The sequence below is a fragment of the Oryzias melastigma genome, linkage group LG22, assembly GCF_002922805.2.
Source record: "Oryzias melastigma strain HK-1 linkage group LG22, ASM292280v2, whole genome shotgun sequence".
NCBI lineage: Eukaryota > Metazoa > Chordata > Actinopteri > Beloniformes > Adrianichthyidae > Oryzias > Oryzias melastigma.
The window spans coordinates 19089907-19104894 of record NC_050533.1 but is presented as its reverse complement, the minus strand read 5'-3'; the positions used below and the strand labels follow the sequence as shown (position 1 = coordinate 19104894).

The 14988-nt window shown below is 38.2% G+C and overlaps 2 protein-coding genes across 2 annotated transcripts; both read left to right on the top strand.

Moving 5' to 3' along the window:
- Nucleotides 1-1430: 1430 nt before the first annotated feature.
- Nucleotides 1431-5750, top strand: LOC112145284 (alcohol dehydrogenase 1). Its single transcript, XM_024270425.2, has 9 exons — nucleotides 1431-1631; nucleotides 2345-2446; nucleotides 2610-2751; nucleotides 4111-4198; nucleotides 4357-4576; nucleotides 4782-5042; nucleotides 5143-5275; nucleotides 5355-5493; nucleotides 5560-5750. Exons 1-9 carry the CDS (start codon nucleotides 1614-1616, stop codon nucleotides 5591-5593), a joined length of 1137 nt encoding a protein of 378 aa, XP_024126193.1. The 5' UTR covers nucleotides 1431-1613; the 3' UTR covers nucleotides 5594-5750.
- A 930-nt stretch (nucleotides 5751-6680) lies between these two features.
- On the top strand, nucleotides 6681-13455 carry LOC112145293 (alcohol dehydrogenase 1). Its single transcript, XM_024270439.2, has 9 exons — nucleotides 6681-6866; nucleotides 9196-9297; nucleotides 9437-9578; nucleotides 9871-9958; nucleotides 11133-11352; nucleotides 12364-12624; nucleotides 12783-12915; nucleotides 13016-13154; nucleotides 13248-13455. Exons 1-9 carry the CDS (start codon nucleotides 6849-6851, stop codon nucleotides 13279-13281), a joined length of 1137 nt encoding a protein of 378 aa, XP_024126207.1. The 5' UTR covers nucleotides 6681-6848; the 3' UTR covers nucleotides 13282-13455.
- Nucleotides 13456-14988: the final 1533 nt, after the last annotated feature.

The following is a 14988-nucleotide window of genomic DNA, read 5'->3' as shown; positions in this document are numbered from 1 at the left end:
GTTGTGGGATACAAAGAGGACTTTTGAACATAAGTGAGACACGTTGTGTGTTTTGAAGAGGGAAGGACCAGTGAGGACTGAGGATTGAAAGATTGACACTTTTAAGGGGAGAAATTAATTAGGAGAATGAGTTTGAAATATTAACATAATTCTGAAGCTGAGCACCAGAAAGTGTTTGAGAACAGAGGAGGTTCAGATGCAAAGAGATGCGTGACAACATACCTCTACTTTGTTGCTAAGTTGGGAGAATTTTTTCATTGAAAATCAGCACTAATGAACTGCATGTGCTGTCACAATAAAAAGAAGATATGGAGTTGGGTGGCTTGGATGTATTATTTAACAGACATTAGAGCATCATGGTATTTGCTCCTTTGTTGGAGCAAACAAGACCAAACAAGAAAATATTTTTCTACTAACCACAAGTTATCACTATTTTTAAGAGATGCGTCGCCCTGCCTTTGTTATCACTAGTGCACACATTCTCACACTTGTTCTTCTGTTAAAAAGTTTTAGTCCATTTGCAAACAATGCAACAGGAATACAGAATAAACACAATAAAAAAAGTTTGCTTGATCTGGGCCAAAGAAGCAGACCAACGACCACTACATTTCAAGAGTTCACCAGTAAGTTTCAGGAGTTCACTGTTAAGTATCTGGAGTTTACCAGTACATTTTAAGAGTTCACCAGTAATTTTCAGTAGAACACCAGTAAATTTCTTGAGGTCACCAGTAAATTTTAAGAGTTCACCGCTAAGTTTCAGGAGTACACCAGTACATTTCAAGAGTTCACCGGTAAGTTTCAGGATTTCACTGGTCAATTTCAATAGTTCACTATTAAGTTTCAGGAGTTAATTTCAAGAGTTCACCAGTAGGTATCAGGAGTAAATCAGTAAGTTTTAGGAATGCACCAATACATTTCAAGAGTCCATCAGTAATTTCCAAGAGTTCACCACTAAGTTTAAGGAGTGCACCAGTAAGTTACTGGTGTGCACCAAGTGGCTTCTGGTTCACAGGATGAAGTAGTACTATTTTTTTTTTTACTTATATCTTCCTCTGGGGGCTTTGTAAAATATAAATAATGAAAAAATACATAAATTAAATATTATTAAAAAGAAGTGACATCAAGTAAACATACAATTTATTTTATTTCAAGTCATGTCATTATCAGATGATCTTATGATATTTTGACATAAGCACACCAGGGAAATTTTATTTTTTCTGGTTCATGTGACCCCATTCTAATCCTGCAACATTTTCCGTTTTTAATACCATTTCATTCTTTCCATTCTCCTGCTCACGGCATAAAATAAATAAGTTATGTTAACTTAAAAAGGTCTGAGTAAAACCTGACAATCACAGACTGTATTGAACTAGAAGAGTAACTAGCTGAATCAAAGCAGCTGTGGTGATTGGGAACGTAAACCTGGTGTGGTCATGACACAGAGCTGAACAGTAGAAAGCCCCAAAGGATCTGCTGTGTTTCGGTGCGTGTCCTCATTCGATTAAGAGCCATAAAAAGCAGTTCTAAATTTATACTCCATAGCCTGCTGTGCTGCAGCTGCTGACTTGTTTTCAGTCTTCAATTTTTAATGATCATTCATCCTTGTTGCAAAAATGTCCACAATTGGGGAGGTAAGCAAAACTCGGCTTGGAATGGACATCATTTAGTTAGTAATCTTATGATTGGTTACCTATTATTCATAATGTTTTAAAGATAACAGAATATGAATGTTGAAATTTTAAGTGATTTAATATTCACAAGTATCTGTTAAATTCTTAGATTTATTTCTGTGACTAGTTTTTTTGAGAGTTGGAGGTTAAATTCCAAACACTGATTTTAAATATTAAGTACTTTTCAGAAGGCTGGAAAATGAGTTGAAAATGTAAAAAGAAGGGGAAAAAATGGGTCGAATCATAATGTCAGTTTTCAAAAGAGTAATTTTTATGAATATGTTTGGCATTAACAACTTGCATTATCCTTGACAGTAAGTGGAGTTTAAACTGCTGTTTCTTGTCGCTTTGTGATACTATTCACCAGAGCAGTTCTGTCAGAAAAACTAATTTGCTAATCTCAAAACTTCTATACTTGTTGTTGGTTTTTTTTATTTATTTATTTATTTTTTTTAAATCCAGTTCTAGAAGTATTGCATACCTTGCTGGTAATCCTAATAACTCCCAATTTATTTATTCGAAGCCAACCCAGAACTATCAAACACTGTAGTTCCACAAATGACCACTAGAGGCAGGTTTTAAAGCAGAGCAGCTCTAAATGAAATCTGTTAAAACTTATGTCTTGCAGAGATTATTACTTTTACTCGATTCAAATATTTTTTGGGGTCCAATAGGTCATCAAGTGTAAAGCAGCAGTGGCCTGGGAGCCCAACAAGCCTGTGGTTATTGAGGAGATTGAAGTAGCACCCCCACAGGAAAATGAGGTTCGCATTAAGGTGAGGGATTGCAGTTCTAATAATGAACAAATATGGGACAATACCCCCCCCCCCCAAACCATGTTTACCAGATTAAAGAAATAACTGTGAATTCATAAGGACACTTGTTTGCTTTTCCTCTTGATCATGTGCTTGAATCATTGAGTTACTGTCTCTGGAGCAGATTGTGGCGACGTCTGTGTGTCACTCAGACCTGTACCACTTGTTTGAGTATATGCATCCAGAGGGCTTCCCAACTGTACTCGGACACGAGGCGGCCGGCGTCGTAGAGAGTGTCGGACCTGGAGTCACAGAGTTTCAGCCAGGTCAGTCTGCTGTCTTGTAGTTTAAAAGTAAACTGAATCGATGGAACTACATTTTATTATAACATCTGAAAAACAAAATCTGAGTCATTATAGAAAGTGACTGTTCCAAGTTTAAAGGCACTCTGGGAAAACCGTCCCACGTTCAGCCCAAACAAGTTTCTGTGAGGAAGCAAAATTGGGTAATGCCTAATTTGTGTCATCAAAATTCTGTGTCCAAATTCTGTCTGTAATTGGAACTGGGGAAAAAAAATCTTTAAATTCAATGCGTCTTATCTTGTGGCTCAGCGAAGACGCTGTTAATGAAGTAGATTGTTATTCATCAGAGGTAGGAGGAAGCACTGCATTTCTAAAATTGTCCAAAAAAATGCAATAATTTTACACCCAAAAATGAATTTGCTTATTTAATAAAACTTTTAAAGCCAGCTTTCACCAATATTTGAAATGCATGAAGTCAGAAAACTGCCGTGTCAGACCAGGAATTTATCAAAGTAACTGGACTGATTAACTGTTGTAGTTATAGTCTAGATAAACAGAAAAAATAAAGCTTTGTTCTATGGGTAATGCCTGCAGAAGTTGCATCACATGACACATTCAATAAGTAGATTGTTTTTATTTATTTTTTTAAAAGCTCTCTTCGTATGTATATTTTGGACATTTATCTTGGTGCTTAAAGACCCACCTCAATGAAAATCGTGTTGTACTAGTATTTTTCTCATAATGGAGAACATGTATAAAAAAAATTTTAGGATTAAAACTGTTGAAAGCAGGATATTTGAAGAAGGTCGGGTTTGTGACAAAGTGCTTTATAGGTGCGGGGAAAAAATCTCCCTTTTCCGAAGTAATTTGGATGCATTCACTTGTAGACAAATTGACCCAACATTTTTATTTCTTGTCTGAGCCATCTGGCTCAACTACTCGTTTGTTATTTATTTATTTATTTATTTTTTGCTTGGCTAATGCTAGCTTGAGTTGTGATTTGCTATCTGCTAGTGGGAGAGTGTAAACAAAGGAATGCTGGGAAATTAGTGCAGCTAGCTTCTGTGTCCAACAGTCCCGCTCACAAACAAGACTTGTTTTTTTTTTTTTTTAACGAGCTCCTGCTGATCTGTCAAATGTCTTAAAAATGCCACGTGTGACAGCCGGCATCTGAGGCTTGACCACGTCTTCAAAAAAAAAGTTGCGCTGGAGTCGGTGGAAATGCACAAGATCAAATTCTTCTAGGACTGGTTCAATTACTGTCTGATTTGATAATCCTAAAGCCTACTATGGTTTCATTTGTTTCAAGTAAGTAAACATGATGGAAAATAGTTCAAGTACAAATAGACTTGTCTTTGTTTTGATTATTTTTACTTTTTGTAGGAGACAAAGTGATTCCTGTTTTCCTCGGTCAGTGCAGAGAATGTCGTTTTTGTAAAAGTCCCAAGACCAACCAATGTGAACTTGCATGGTGAGATTTAACTTTTAATGCCATACAAGAATTTTTACCTGGCCAAAAAGTTGCTTTTGAACCACAAATGTTTCATGAAATCTGTTATCTCATTTAAAAATGTAAATCTATCCATTACATTGGCCATCAAAAAATGTGTCCAACATTTTCCCTGACAGGACCAGGGTCAGTGACGTAATACTGGCCTCTGTGGAATCTCGATTTACCTGCAAAGGTAAGAAGGTGCTGCAGTTCATGGGGACCAGCACCTTCTCGGAGTACACCGTGGTTCACCAGAGTGCCGTGGCCAAGATCGACCCTGCTGCTCCTCTGGACAAAGTCTGCGTCCTCGGATGTGGGATCTGCACTGGTTATGGAGCAGCAGTGAATGTTGCAAAGGTGTGAATGAAATACAGAATGTGACTTTATTTTTTCCTCAGATTCTGTGGATGGATACATACTCTGAAGTCAACATCCCCATTTGTCCTCTTAAAGAAACTGTCAAGACTAGAATTCCTTCAAATCAAAGCTTGGACCATATTTTGATCAATCTTGTTGAAATGTGTTTCTTTGTAGACTTTTTAAGGGAGTTTGTCTTCTTCAGGTTGAGCTGGGCTCCACGTGTGCAGTCTTTGGTCTGGGAGCTGTGGGTTTAGCTGCAGTTATGGGCTGCAAAGATGCAGGAGCCACAAGGATCATCGCCGTTGACATCAACTCAGAGAAAGCTGAGAAGGCCAAAGTATTTGGTGCAACTGACTTTGTGAATCCTAAAGATCATAACAAACCCATCAATCAAGTCCTGGCAGAGATGACCAACGGGGGCGTGGACTACTCCTTGGAATGTGTTGGAAAAGTGGAAGTCATGGTGAGAAAAGACTTCTAGGAAGACTGCTAAAGACATGTTTTCTTGTCATGAAATCCCTGTTATACGTGCTTCATTTGTTTTATTTACTGAATTCATCCAGCGTACTGCATTAGAGTCCTGCATAAAAGCCTGGGGTGTCTCTGTGATTGTTGGTTGGACGGATGTCTATAACGTCTCAGTCAAACCTCTGAGCCTCCTTTGTGGACGTACTTGGAAAGGTTGCATGTTTGGCGGTGAGATAAATTTGTCACAGTTTCTCATTTGAGGGGTCATTCTCCTCATATGAACACTTGTATATTTTATTTTGTGCAGGTTTCAAAAGTAAAGACGGAGTAGCTCAGATGGTTAAAGAATACCTGGATAAGAAGTTGATGGTGGATGAATTCATTACTCACAACATGACTCTGGACCAGATCAATGATGCCATTGGGCTGATGAAGGACTGTAAATGGTACATTTATACAAATTGTTGCCATTGACTCAGTTTAATGCTAATGGCTCTTTTTTTGTTTTGCAGCATCCGGACTGTGATAACTTTGTCTCCACAGTAATCCAACTTTGTGGAGCTCATGTGGCTCAAGTCACTGGATCATGAAGCACTCTGCATATGAAGACAAGCAGGAATCTTTCAATGAGTTATGTCCAGATAATGGTCATAAGTGGAAACTTCAATTTAAGATTAGTAAAAAAAGTAACTAAAAACTTCAATCAGTCTTTGTCCTTCTTCTTTGCTTAGAAATTCTAAGTGTGGTGAACCAAGCAGTGAAGAATAGTCTTAGTTTTTTAATTGTCTGTGTTGTGATAGCTGAGGCTAAATTCAAAGTATCCTCCATATCTGTACAGACCTGTACACCTGAACCATCAAACCCTCCAAACAAGGTTTTACTCTGGATGTGCAGTCATTGGAGATGATTGTAATCAGTCAGATCACACCCATTAAAGATGTTAAGTCCTATTTAATTAAATGTGCATGTTAAATGGATATAAAAACATTAAGCTTAAAATGTCCTTATTAAAATCATTGTGGATCAGTAGCAAACAAAATGGTGTTTGAAGAAGCTTGTAGCAGAGATGTAAGTGCTACAATCAGCTCCCTGCTCCTCTCCATTCTGATGTATCCACTTTGTTTACTTCATCTGAGCCGGTATCTGGCTTAAAACTGTATTGGCTGATTTGCTCACCATGTTTTGTTGCAATGGGAGTGTGAGGGGTCGCATTTGGATGTGAATTTCTAATAAACTACAGCAGAAACTGGCCTAAAAAGAAGTTTTTGAAATTTGGCTAAAAACTGTAATTAAAAGAACACCTGGAATGCTTTTAAAATGGAAAATTAAAAAAGAGGGGGGCTTAGTGGGGGAGGTGTGATTTGGATCCGTGATTGACAGTGAGGTTAGCTTGGGGTATTGTAACTATAAAGGTCAACAGCTAAAAAAAGTTTTTTTTTTTGTTTTTTTTTGGGTTCGGTTGCCGTTTTTAGAAAAGTTGACACTTCTCTTGTCTGCACTCAGACTTGTGCATAAGAATATATATTTGCTGTTAATAAATGCAACCTAATGGCAAAACCCATCCAATTTGTCAAACTCAAAACTGTATTCTTGTCTTTGAAGTCGAATCAGTTAACTTTTTCCCCTCATTTGCTCCAGAGATTGAAAAGTGGGCAAAATTCAAGGATAAAGACACCTGAAGGGTTAAAGTCCTGCTTCACTTGGCAGATAAAAGCCGGTCTTGCTTTCTCTTCGTTTCTCCGCTGTGCTGCAGCTGCTTCTTTATCAGTACGGGTTTGTAAAGATCCACTTTGCAGCAAAAATGTCCACAGCTGGCAAGGTAAGGAGAATTGTGCACATATTTTATCTCTTAACTTATTTGCTTAAGGCAGACATGTTTTGAAACTGCTCATTTGTGCGTTTTGATAAAACAGTTTGAAAAGACCATTTTTGTCGTGGTTGTGGGGGTGGCGTTTGTTTTTGGGTTAAGATGCCTTCATCTTATGGTTATGCTTGTCTGACTTGTTCTTCCTTTTTAACATTGGATTGACTTTTTTTTTTTTTTTTCTTTAAATCTTGGCACACATAAAATGTCACCGTGTGGTCAGACAGGGCTATTGTTTTTAATCATGGCAGCAAAGAACTTGAAATGTTCCAAGTATACTGCTTAAAAAAAAAATAGATTTAACTATTTCTCAGTGGCTACATTATAGTAATTGTAACTAACATCTGGCTGTTGTTTTCAGTTCCTGCAGAAGCCGTAAAACTTTTCCCTGATATCAGATGGACTTTAACCCTTTAACACCAGAGCTCCAGTGTTTAATGTTCTTCGATTTACTGTAACTTTTCAACCATTAACATGATCAATGTAATTCCAGCTGATTCTAAAGGAGTAAAAGCGATGCGCCGCTAAACATTTTGTACACTAAAGATTTTGTGTTTAAGCATCACTGGCAACGCCTTAGGTGTTAAAGGGTTAAACTTCTGTAGTTGTCTAATTTTAGCTTTTATCAGGAGCAGTTCTGTCAGAATCAAACTTTTTATTTAGATAGCTTTATTGAAGGTGTCTATACCTAGGAAAGACAAGATATGGATATATTTAGATATATGTATATAGGTTTATAGATAGATATACTGTATTTGTATATAAATAATGGTATAAAACCCCAAAATGTCAGGAAAAATGAATGGTAGGTGGGAAAGTTGTGTAATAAGTAGTCACTTTTACAAGTATAACTTGAAAAAACTTCACAGAATTTACTTCAGTGTTAACATGGAAGTAAAAGTGAGCTGGAAAACCTAATTTGTCTCACTGCTCGTTAAAGCACAGACCACTTTCACTATCCAAACAAAGCCTAATGGAAGCTGCGACCACTGTCATGGCCACAGGTGTGGCGCCGGGTTCACACCGGACGCGGAAGTGCCTGGGAGCGCATGGAGTGCTTGCAGAATCGGCTTCACCTCTAGTTCACAGTAGACACGTGTCTCTTGTTGATTGTGTTTCTAACCTTCTGGATTGACGGCGCAAGCCAGCAGCGGAGGATGGCTCAGTTTGAGAAAACCTGAGTTTCTCCTCCATTTGTGAATGAGAATACCAATGAGAAAAAAAAAATAACACAATAATCCAAATGCTTATGTAACCTACATACCTAACCTGCAATAGTAAAAAATAAAACGTATTAATTTGAACGATCCCCCACTTCCAGCTCCATAAGTCGATTCAGTCGCCATTTTTTTCCACAATACGGACACCTCCATGTTGGAACCAGACAAAATTGGTAAGCAGTGATTGGTCTGAATCAACTTTTCTATGGCAACCACTCTGGCCAATCAGGCGTGAGCTTGTTGGAGGACCACACTCCTTCCACTGAAAGCGGACTCGGGAGAGTCTGTCAAATATTTTGTACATTCAACACGGGGGCCAGCAGGAAGCACATCCTTTTATTGAAGCACCTGATTGGTCCATTTATAACTTGAATAACTTGCAATAAAGAAAAATATAATGAAAAAAAATAGGATTAACATGTTAAAAACAAAGTCGGTAATTATTCTGACAAAGTCTTTTCAATTCTTAGTGCAAGTCTAATGGATTTTGCTTCTTGGAGCCAGCAGGTACTTCCTGTTTGGAATGCAAGAGTGGAGGGGTCACTCTGTCCAGATTTCTAATACAATCAATGGAAAAAACTCACTCCGTTGCTGTTGTTCCCGTTTTTATTTAGCCAGTTTCTTTTTGAGTGAACAACTGCAGTAGCCGATAATTTTACTGCAGATTGTAGTTTTTAAACAAAATAATTATTTTGAAGAAATAAGAAGGAAAACATGTAACTTAAACTTGATTTGTCAAACTCAATGTCCTTGGTTTTATCATTTACAAGTTAATTATACGTTTATTACATTTTTAATTATTTCAATTTCCCTTTATTCTGTGTCTAAGTATTCACAAACACTTTACACTGAATTCCCTCTTGTTTTATTTCATTCCTCTTAAATCCAAATGGCTTACACATGGAATAAACTGTAGTATAAACCATCAAACTAGACCATAAGCCCATCTTTCAAATCAAATATTTTCAGTTGTTGTTGCATTGAGTCATCGTCCAACAATGTCCTTTAGAGTGAACACAGAAACTTCCACTATAGGAATTTGATTTTCTTTTTTGGTCCAATAGGTCATCAAGTGCAAAGCAGCAGTGGCCTGGGAGCCCAACAAGCCTGTGGTTGTTGAGGAGATTGAGGTAGCACCCCCACAAGAAAATGAAGTCCGCATTAAGGTGAGAGAGTATTAAAGACACACAGAACAACAGTAGGTTTTAACTCTGTTTGAAGAAAATGGAAAAAAAAAAAGTTAGGTCTGGTGAAGCATGTAAAGACATTTCTTTAAATGCAAAATGGCTTCTGTCTTTTGAGCAGATTGTGGCGACGTCTGTGTGTCACTCAGACCTCTACCACCTTTTTGAAAGTATGCATCCAGAGGGCTTTCCAACTGTGCTCGGTCATGAAGGTGCGGGCATCGTGGAGAGTGTCGGACCTGGAGTCACCGAGTTTCAGCCAGGTCAGTTTTAAACCATTTTGTAGAACTCTTTAAAAATGGTTACTGAAAACCCCCGATAGTGTTTGCATTCAAGGTTTCCCTCCATTTCTGTTCAAAGTAGTTGACTAGAAGTTAGAAGTGGTGTAACTCCATTCGAAAACTGTGACTGCAACTGTTTATTCAATTAAGATAATATCCTAGCATTTAAAAGAAGCATATAGAAAGTAGCAAAGCCTGATAATTTTGACATTTTAAATGTAGCACTTAGATTTACCGGGTTATCTCCTTAAAATCTTTCTTTGATGTTGTTTAGGTGACAAGGTGATTCCGCTTTTCCTTTGCCAGTGCAGACAATGTCGCTTCTGTAAGAGTCCCAGGACAAACCAGTGTGAAGCTGCGTGGTAAGCCACAACTGATGCTTTCAAATCCGTTTTCTCTTTAGTTTGGAACTTCTTTCAATGCACACTGAACAAAAATTAACTCTGTGAAAGCGATCTGTTGAACTGAATGAGGACACTAGTGGTTACACAAGATGTTAACCAGTTTTCTGAATCCCCCCCAAAACAAACCCCAAAACATAACAGCACATTTTATCGTGGCTTTTTATTGAGGGCGGACTAAGGCAAACCTGTGCAATAATTATACTTTCGTATTAGCATCTTTATACGGCACACCTGTGTAATAATCATATTGTCTTACAAACATCTTGATATGGCACACCTGTGCAATAATCATGCTGTCTTATAAACATATTGATACGGCACACCTGTGCAGCAATCATACTGTCTTACAAATATATTGATACGGCACATCTGTGCAACAGTCATACTGTCTTATCAGCATCTTGATATGGCACACCTGTGCAACAATCATACTGTCTTATCAGCATCTTCATACGGCACACCTGTGCAACAATCATACTGTCTTATCAGCATCTTGATACGGTACACCTGTGCAACAATCATACTGTCTTATAAACATATTGATATGGCACACCTGTGCAACAATCATACTGTCTTATCAGCATCTTGATACGGCACACCTGTGCAATAATCATGCTGTCTTATTAACATATTGATACAGCACACCTGTGCAACAGTCATACTGTCTTATCAGTATCTTGATACAGCACACCTGTATAACAATCATACTGTTATCAGCATCTTGATATGGCACACCTGTGCAATAATCATGCTTTCATATAAACATATTGGTACGGCACACCTGTGCAACAATCGTACTGTCTTATCAGGATCTTGATATGGCACACCTGTTTATGTGGGATGGATTATATCAATAAAGAAGAAGTGCTAGCTCTCACAGATTTTGACAGATTTGTAAACATTATTTGAGAGAAATGGTTATTTTGTGGTAGTAGAAAATGTTTCAGACCTTTGAGTTCAACTCGTGACAAATATGAGCAATTTATATTTTTGTTCAGTGTATATTGATTTATTTATTTATTTTAATTTTTACAAATCACAAGTCATTCAACATTTCATAAAATTAAAAAAAAATCTGTCCAATATTCCAGGGACTTTTTGAAACATTGGGGGGTAAATAATCTTTGTACAGGACTCGGATTCGTCAGGAAATAATGGCCTCTGTAGAATCCAGATTGACCTGTAAAGGTAAAAGGGTGCTGCAGTTTATGGGAACCAGCACCTTCTCGGAGTACACCGTGATTAACCAAATTGCTGTGACCAAGATCGACCCTGCTGCTCCTCTGGAGAAAGTCTGTCTCCTCGGATGTGGGATCTGCACTGGTTATGGAGCAGCAGTGAACACGGCAAAGGTGTGTATAAGAGACTGCTGGCCACAAAAGGCAGACTGAGACGTTCCTTATTGAGCTTTATGAAAATAAACAATGGCTGCAAAAAATACCCTTTTCCTAGTCTCATGAAACATACTAAAGGTAGCATAGTGGCTTATTTTACTGCTGCTTCTTGCTAAGCCAACTACATTCAAGTTTCATTTTCACTGTAAAGTCTGTATGAGTCTAAGACTACTGAAAGATGTTTTTGAGTGGGAAGAATTTGAAAACTAGGGAATAAAAAAAAAAGGTATCATTTTTTTTTGTCCATTGAGTAAATAGTTTATATGGAACATCTAAAGGTGTGCACACACTGTTTTAACTAGTGTGAGGTTGCCCCTGCTAACCTCTGATGGCTCTAAGACCATGGTTCTTGATTTGAAAGTGGTGGTTTACCATCTCTGGGTCAGTGGAGAGCTCCTGCCCCAAGTGGAGTAGTTTAAGTGTCTTGGGGTCTAGTTTATGATTGAGGGAGGATTTATTGTGAGATTGACAGGCACATGCTTGCTTTAATTGTCCACAGTAGTAAAATAGGAGCTGAGCCAAAAAGCAACGTTCTTAATCAACAGATCAATTTGTTTCAACCCTCAACTATGTCCCTTAGGGTCATGACCTAAATGTTACGATGGCAGATAAAAGGGGCTGAAATGAGTTTCCTTCACCGAGCACTCCCTTTGAGATAAGGTAAAGAGCTTGATTACCTGGGAGTAAGATCAGAGTAGAGCTTATCGAGGTGGCTTGATCATCTACACCAGATGCCTCCCTGGGGAGGTATTAAGGGATATTCGATTGTAAAGAGGCCCCAGGGATGATCCGGGACATACTGGAGGGACTACCGTTCTCTTTAGAGGTTCTTTGATACAAACTGAGGTCTCAAAATTCAAGTGTGTGTTTTTGTTTTAAGTTTCATAAATGTATATATATATCTATTTTCTTTGCCTATTCTTAAGTAAAAGTAGATGTTTATGTTAAAAACATGTGGTTTCATCTCAGGTTCAGCCGGGCTCCACGTGTGCAGTCTTTGGTCTGGGGGCTGTTGGTCTGGCTGCCGTCATGGGGTGCAAAGATGCAGGAGCCACAAGGATCATCGCCGTTGACATCAACTCAGAGAAAGCTGAGAAGGCCAAAGTATTTGGTGCAACTGACTTTGTGAATCCTAAAGATCATAACAAACCCATCAATCAAGTCCTGGCAGAGATGACCAACGGGGGCGTGGACTACTCCTTGGAATGTGTTGGAAAAGTGGAAGTCATGGTGAGCAGAGACATTTCAATCTGATCTAGGAACAAATGGATTACTGTTCATTTGGAACCTGTTCTTTTCTAGACATCTGAGTTTTGGGGACTGTCAGTCGCATAATTTGCTGCTGCTTTGCTACAGCAGATCTGACGTTTATAATTTGTTTCATACAGCGTACCGCCTTAGAGTCCTGCATGGAAGCTTGGGGCGTCTCTGTGATTGTTGGTTGGACAGACATGTATGACATTGCAATCAGACCAGGTCATCTCATCTGTGGACGAACATGGAAAGGCTCCATGTTTGGAGGTGCGTATTGGTACAACCGTCACCTCAGTAGTGTCTTTGAAGAACTTCAGTTCCACCAGAACATATGTCTTCATTGGATCATTTGTTGCTTTTGAACCAGGTTTCAAAAGTAAAGACGGAGTAGCTCAGATGGTTAAAGCCTATGTGGATAAGAAGTTGATGGTGGATGAATTCATCACTCACAACATGACTTTGGACCAGATCAACGACGCCATTGATCTGATGAAAGACTGCAAATGGTACATTTCAACAAATCTGCCTTACCATTGTCAACTCGACAGTTTCTGATCAGTTATTTGACATCTTTTGTCTTTTTTCTTTTTATTCCACAGCATTCGGGCTGTAATGAGTGTTTCTCCGCAATAACCCAACTGTGTTGTGATCTGCGATGGCCAGCTGGTTCAGTCAATCATTATGTAGCGCAGTACGGAGATGATTCAAGAAAAATAACAATGTATGCAAATTAACCAAGTTTTGCCAAAAAAAACAGTAGATGTGTCTAAACAATGACGCTAAAACATTAAAGAATAACTAAAACAACCTTTGCGATTGGTTTATTTTTTATGATTCAGGTGTTTTCATACTGATATATTATGACATTTGATTTATATAAGAAAAGTAAGTTATACAAAGTCATTTGGTTTGGTTCGATTCACACCAACATGTAGTGGACCAAACCCTCTGTGAAAGTGTAACTTAGCGTGTGTTCAGACCAAACACATTTGGTTCAATTAACATGAATCAGAGTTCGTTTCCTCCGATAGAGGGAACAAACTTCTGAATGCGCCCAAGTGGACCCTGGTCTGGGACTAGGAACTGTTCTCAGACCCATCTTTTGAGGTGGTCTCGGTTCATTTCCAGTCAGACTGAGTTCTGATTCCCTCCAAGTTTTCCCAGTCTGAATAGACTCCATGCCCGGAGTGGAACAACTGGACCAAACTGCCACCGTAGCGGAGCATTCTGGGATGTTGACAGAGTGGGGACTGTAGCGACCATAAGAACAACTTACTGTGATAGACATTGCTTCTAATAGTTTTCCCAAAAATTTATATCTCAAACACTTATCAGTGTATCTTTCCTGTCACCTACTCGGTAACCGTCTTGCAGCATGCCTTATTGTACCAAAGTAGCAAAAGTAATTGATGTACCTGAAGGTGATAAACACGTTCAAAATTGGTCAGCGAAATATGAAGTTTGAATAAGTGAACTATTCCGACAAGGACTTCCATTATTCTTTCTCTCATTTCTTTGGCCCCCTTGTAATTCCTGGCCAATGATTGAAGAGATCATTAGTTACATGGTTTAGTTGAGAAGCTTTAGTTTGAAACAGAAAAGTCCAGTTGACAGCAGTCTGAATACAGACCAAATGCAAGGTGCAAGACTTGATCCGAACCAAATGAAACCGACTCGTTCTGGACCAACTACCTTTACCCCTCTGGATACACCCTTAGTTAAAACAGTTTCTCATGTGAGGGCAAGACTGCCTCCTCTCTGCACCATATTTACCATTTTAAGACATTTTCTAACCTTTTTGATGACTGTTTGTGGATTTGTGCTGTAAACTGTTTTATTCTGTTATTTTAAAAGGAAGTACATAATTTTTCAATTTCCTTCACGTTCACATATTATTGTAATGCAACAGATTTTACTAGCTAACTGGACCTTAGAGGTTTTTTGGTATCTGTTTGTTTAGTCCACACCACAACTGAGACTGAATCTGAAAAAAATGGAAGGCCTCTTTCTCTGTTTACATGTGAGACCTAATTTCCTGTGCACACATTGATTATCAAATTTAATCAAAATCTAGACTTAAGTAACCATTACAGCAATGGTTCAGTAGAGATGGATCCAAGTTTTAATTAAGCCCATCTCTAAAATAAATTACTTTTGCGTGAAGGCTTAAATTATGTTTTTTTTTATATATTTTATGTAAAAACAAAATAAAAGTACCAGTATGTCTCACTATCATTTGCCATTTGCTCCAACTTTGGTCAAGTTAAATTTAAGTAAAAAAAGGTTGAAAAGTTTTCAAAGAAAATTGTGTTAATGTAACCTTAAATTAACCTTTTATTC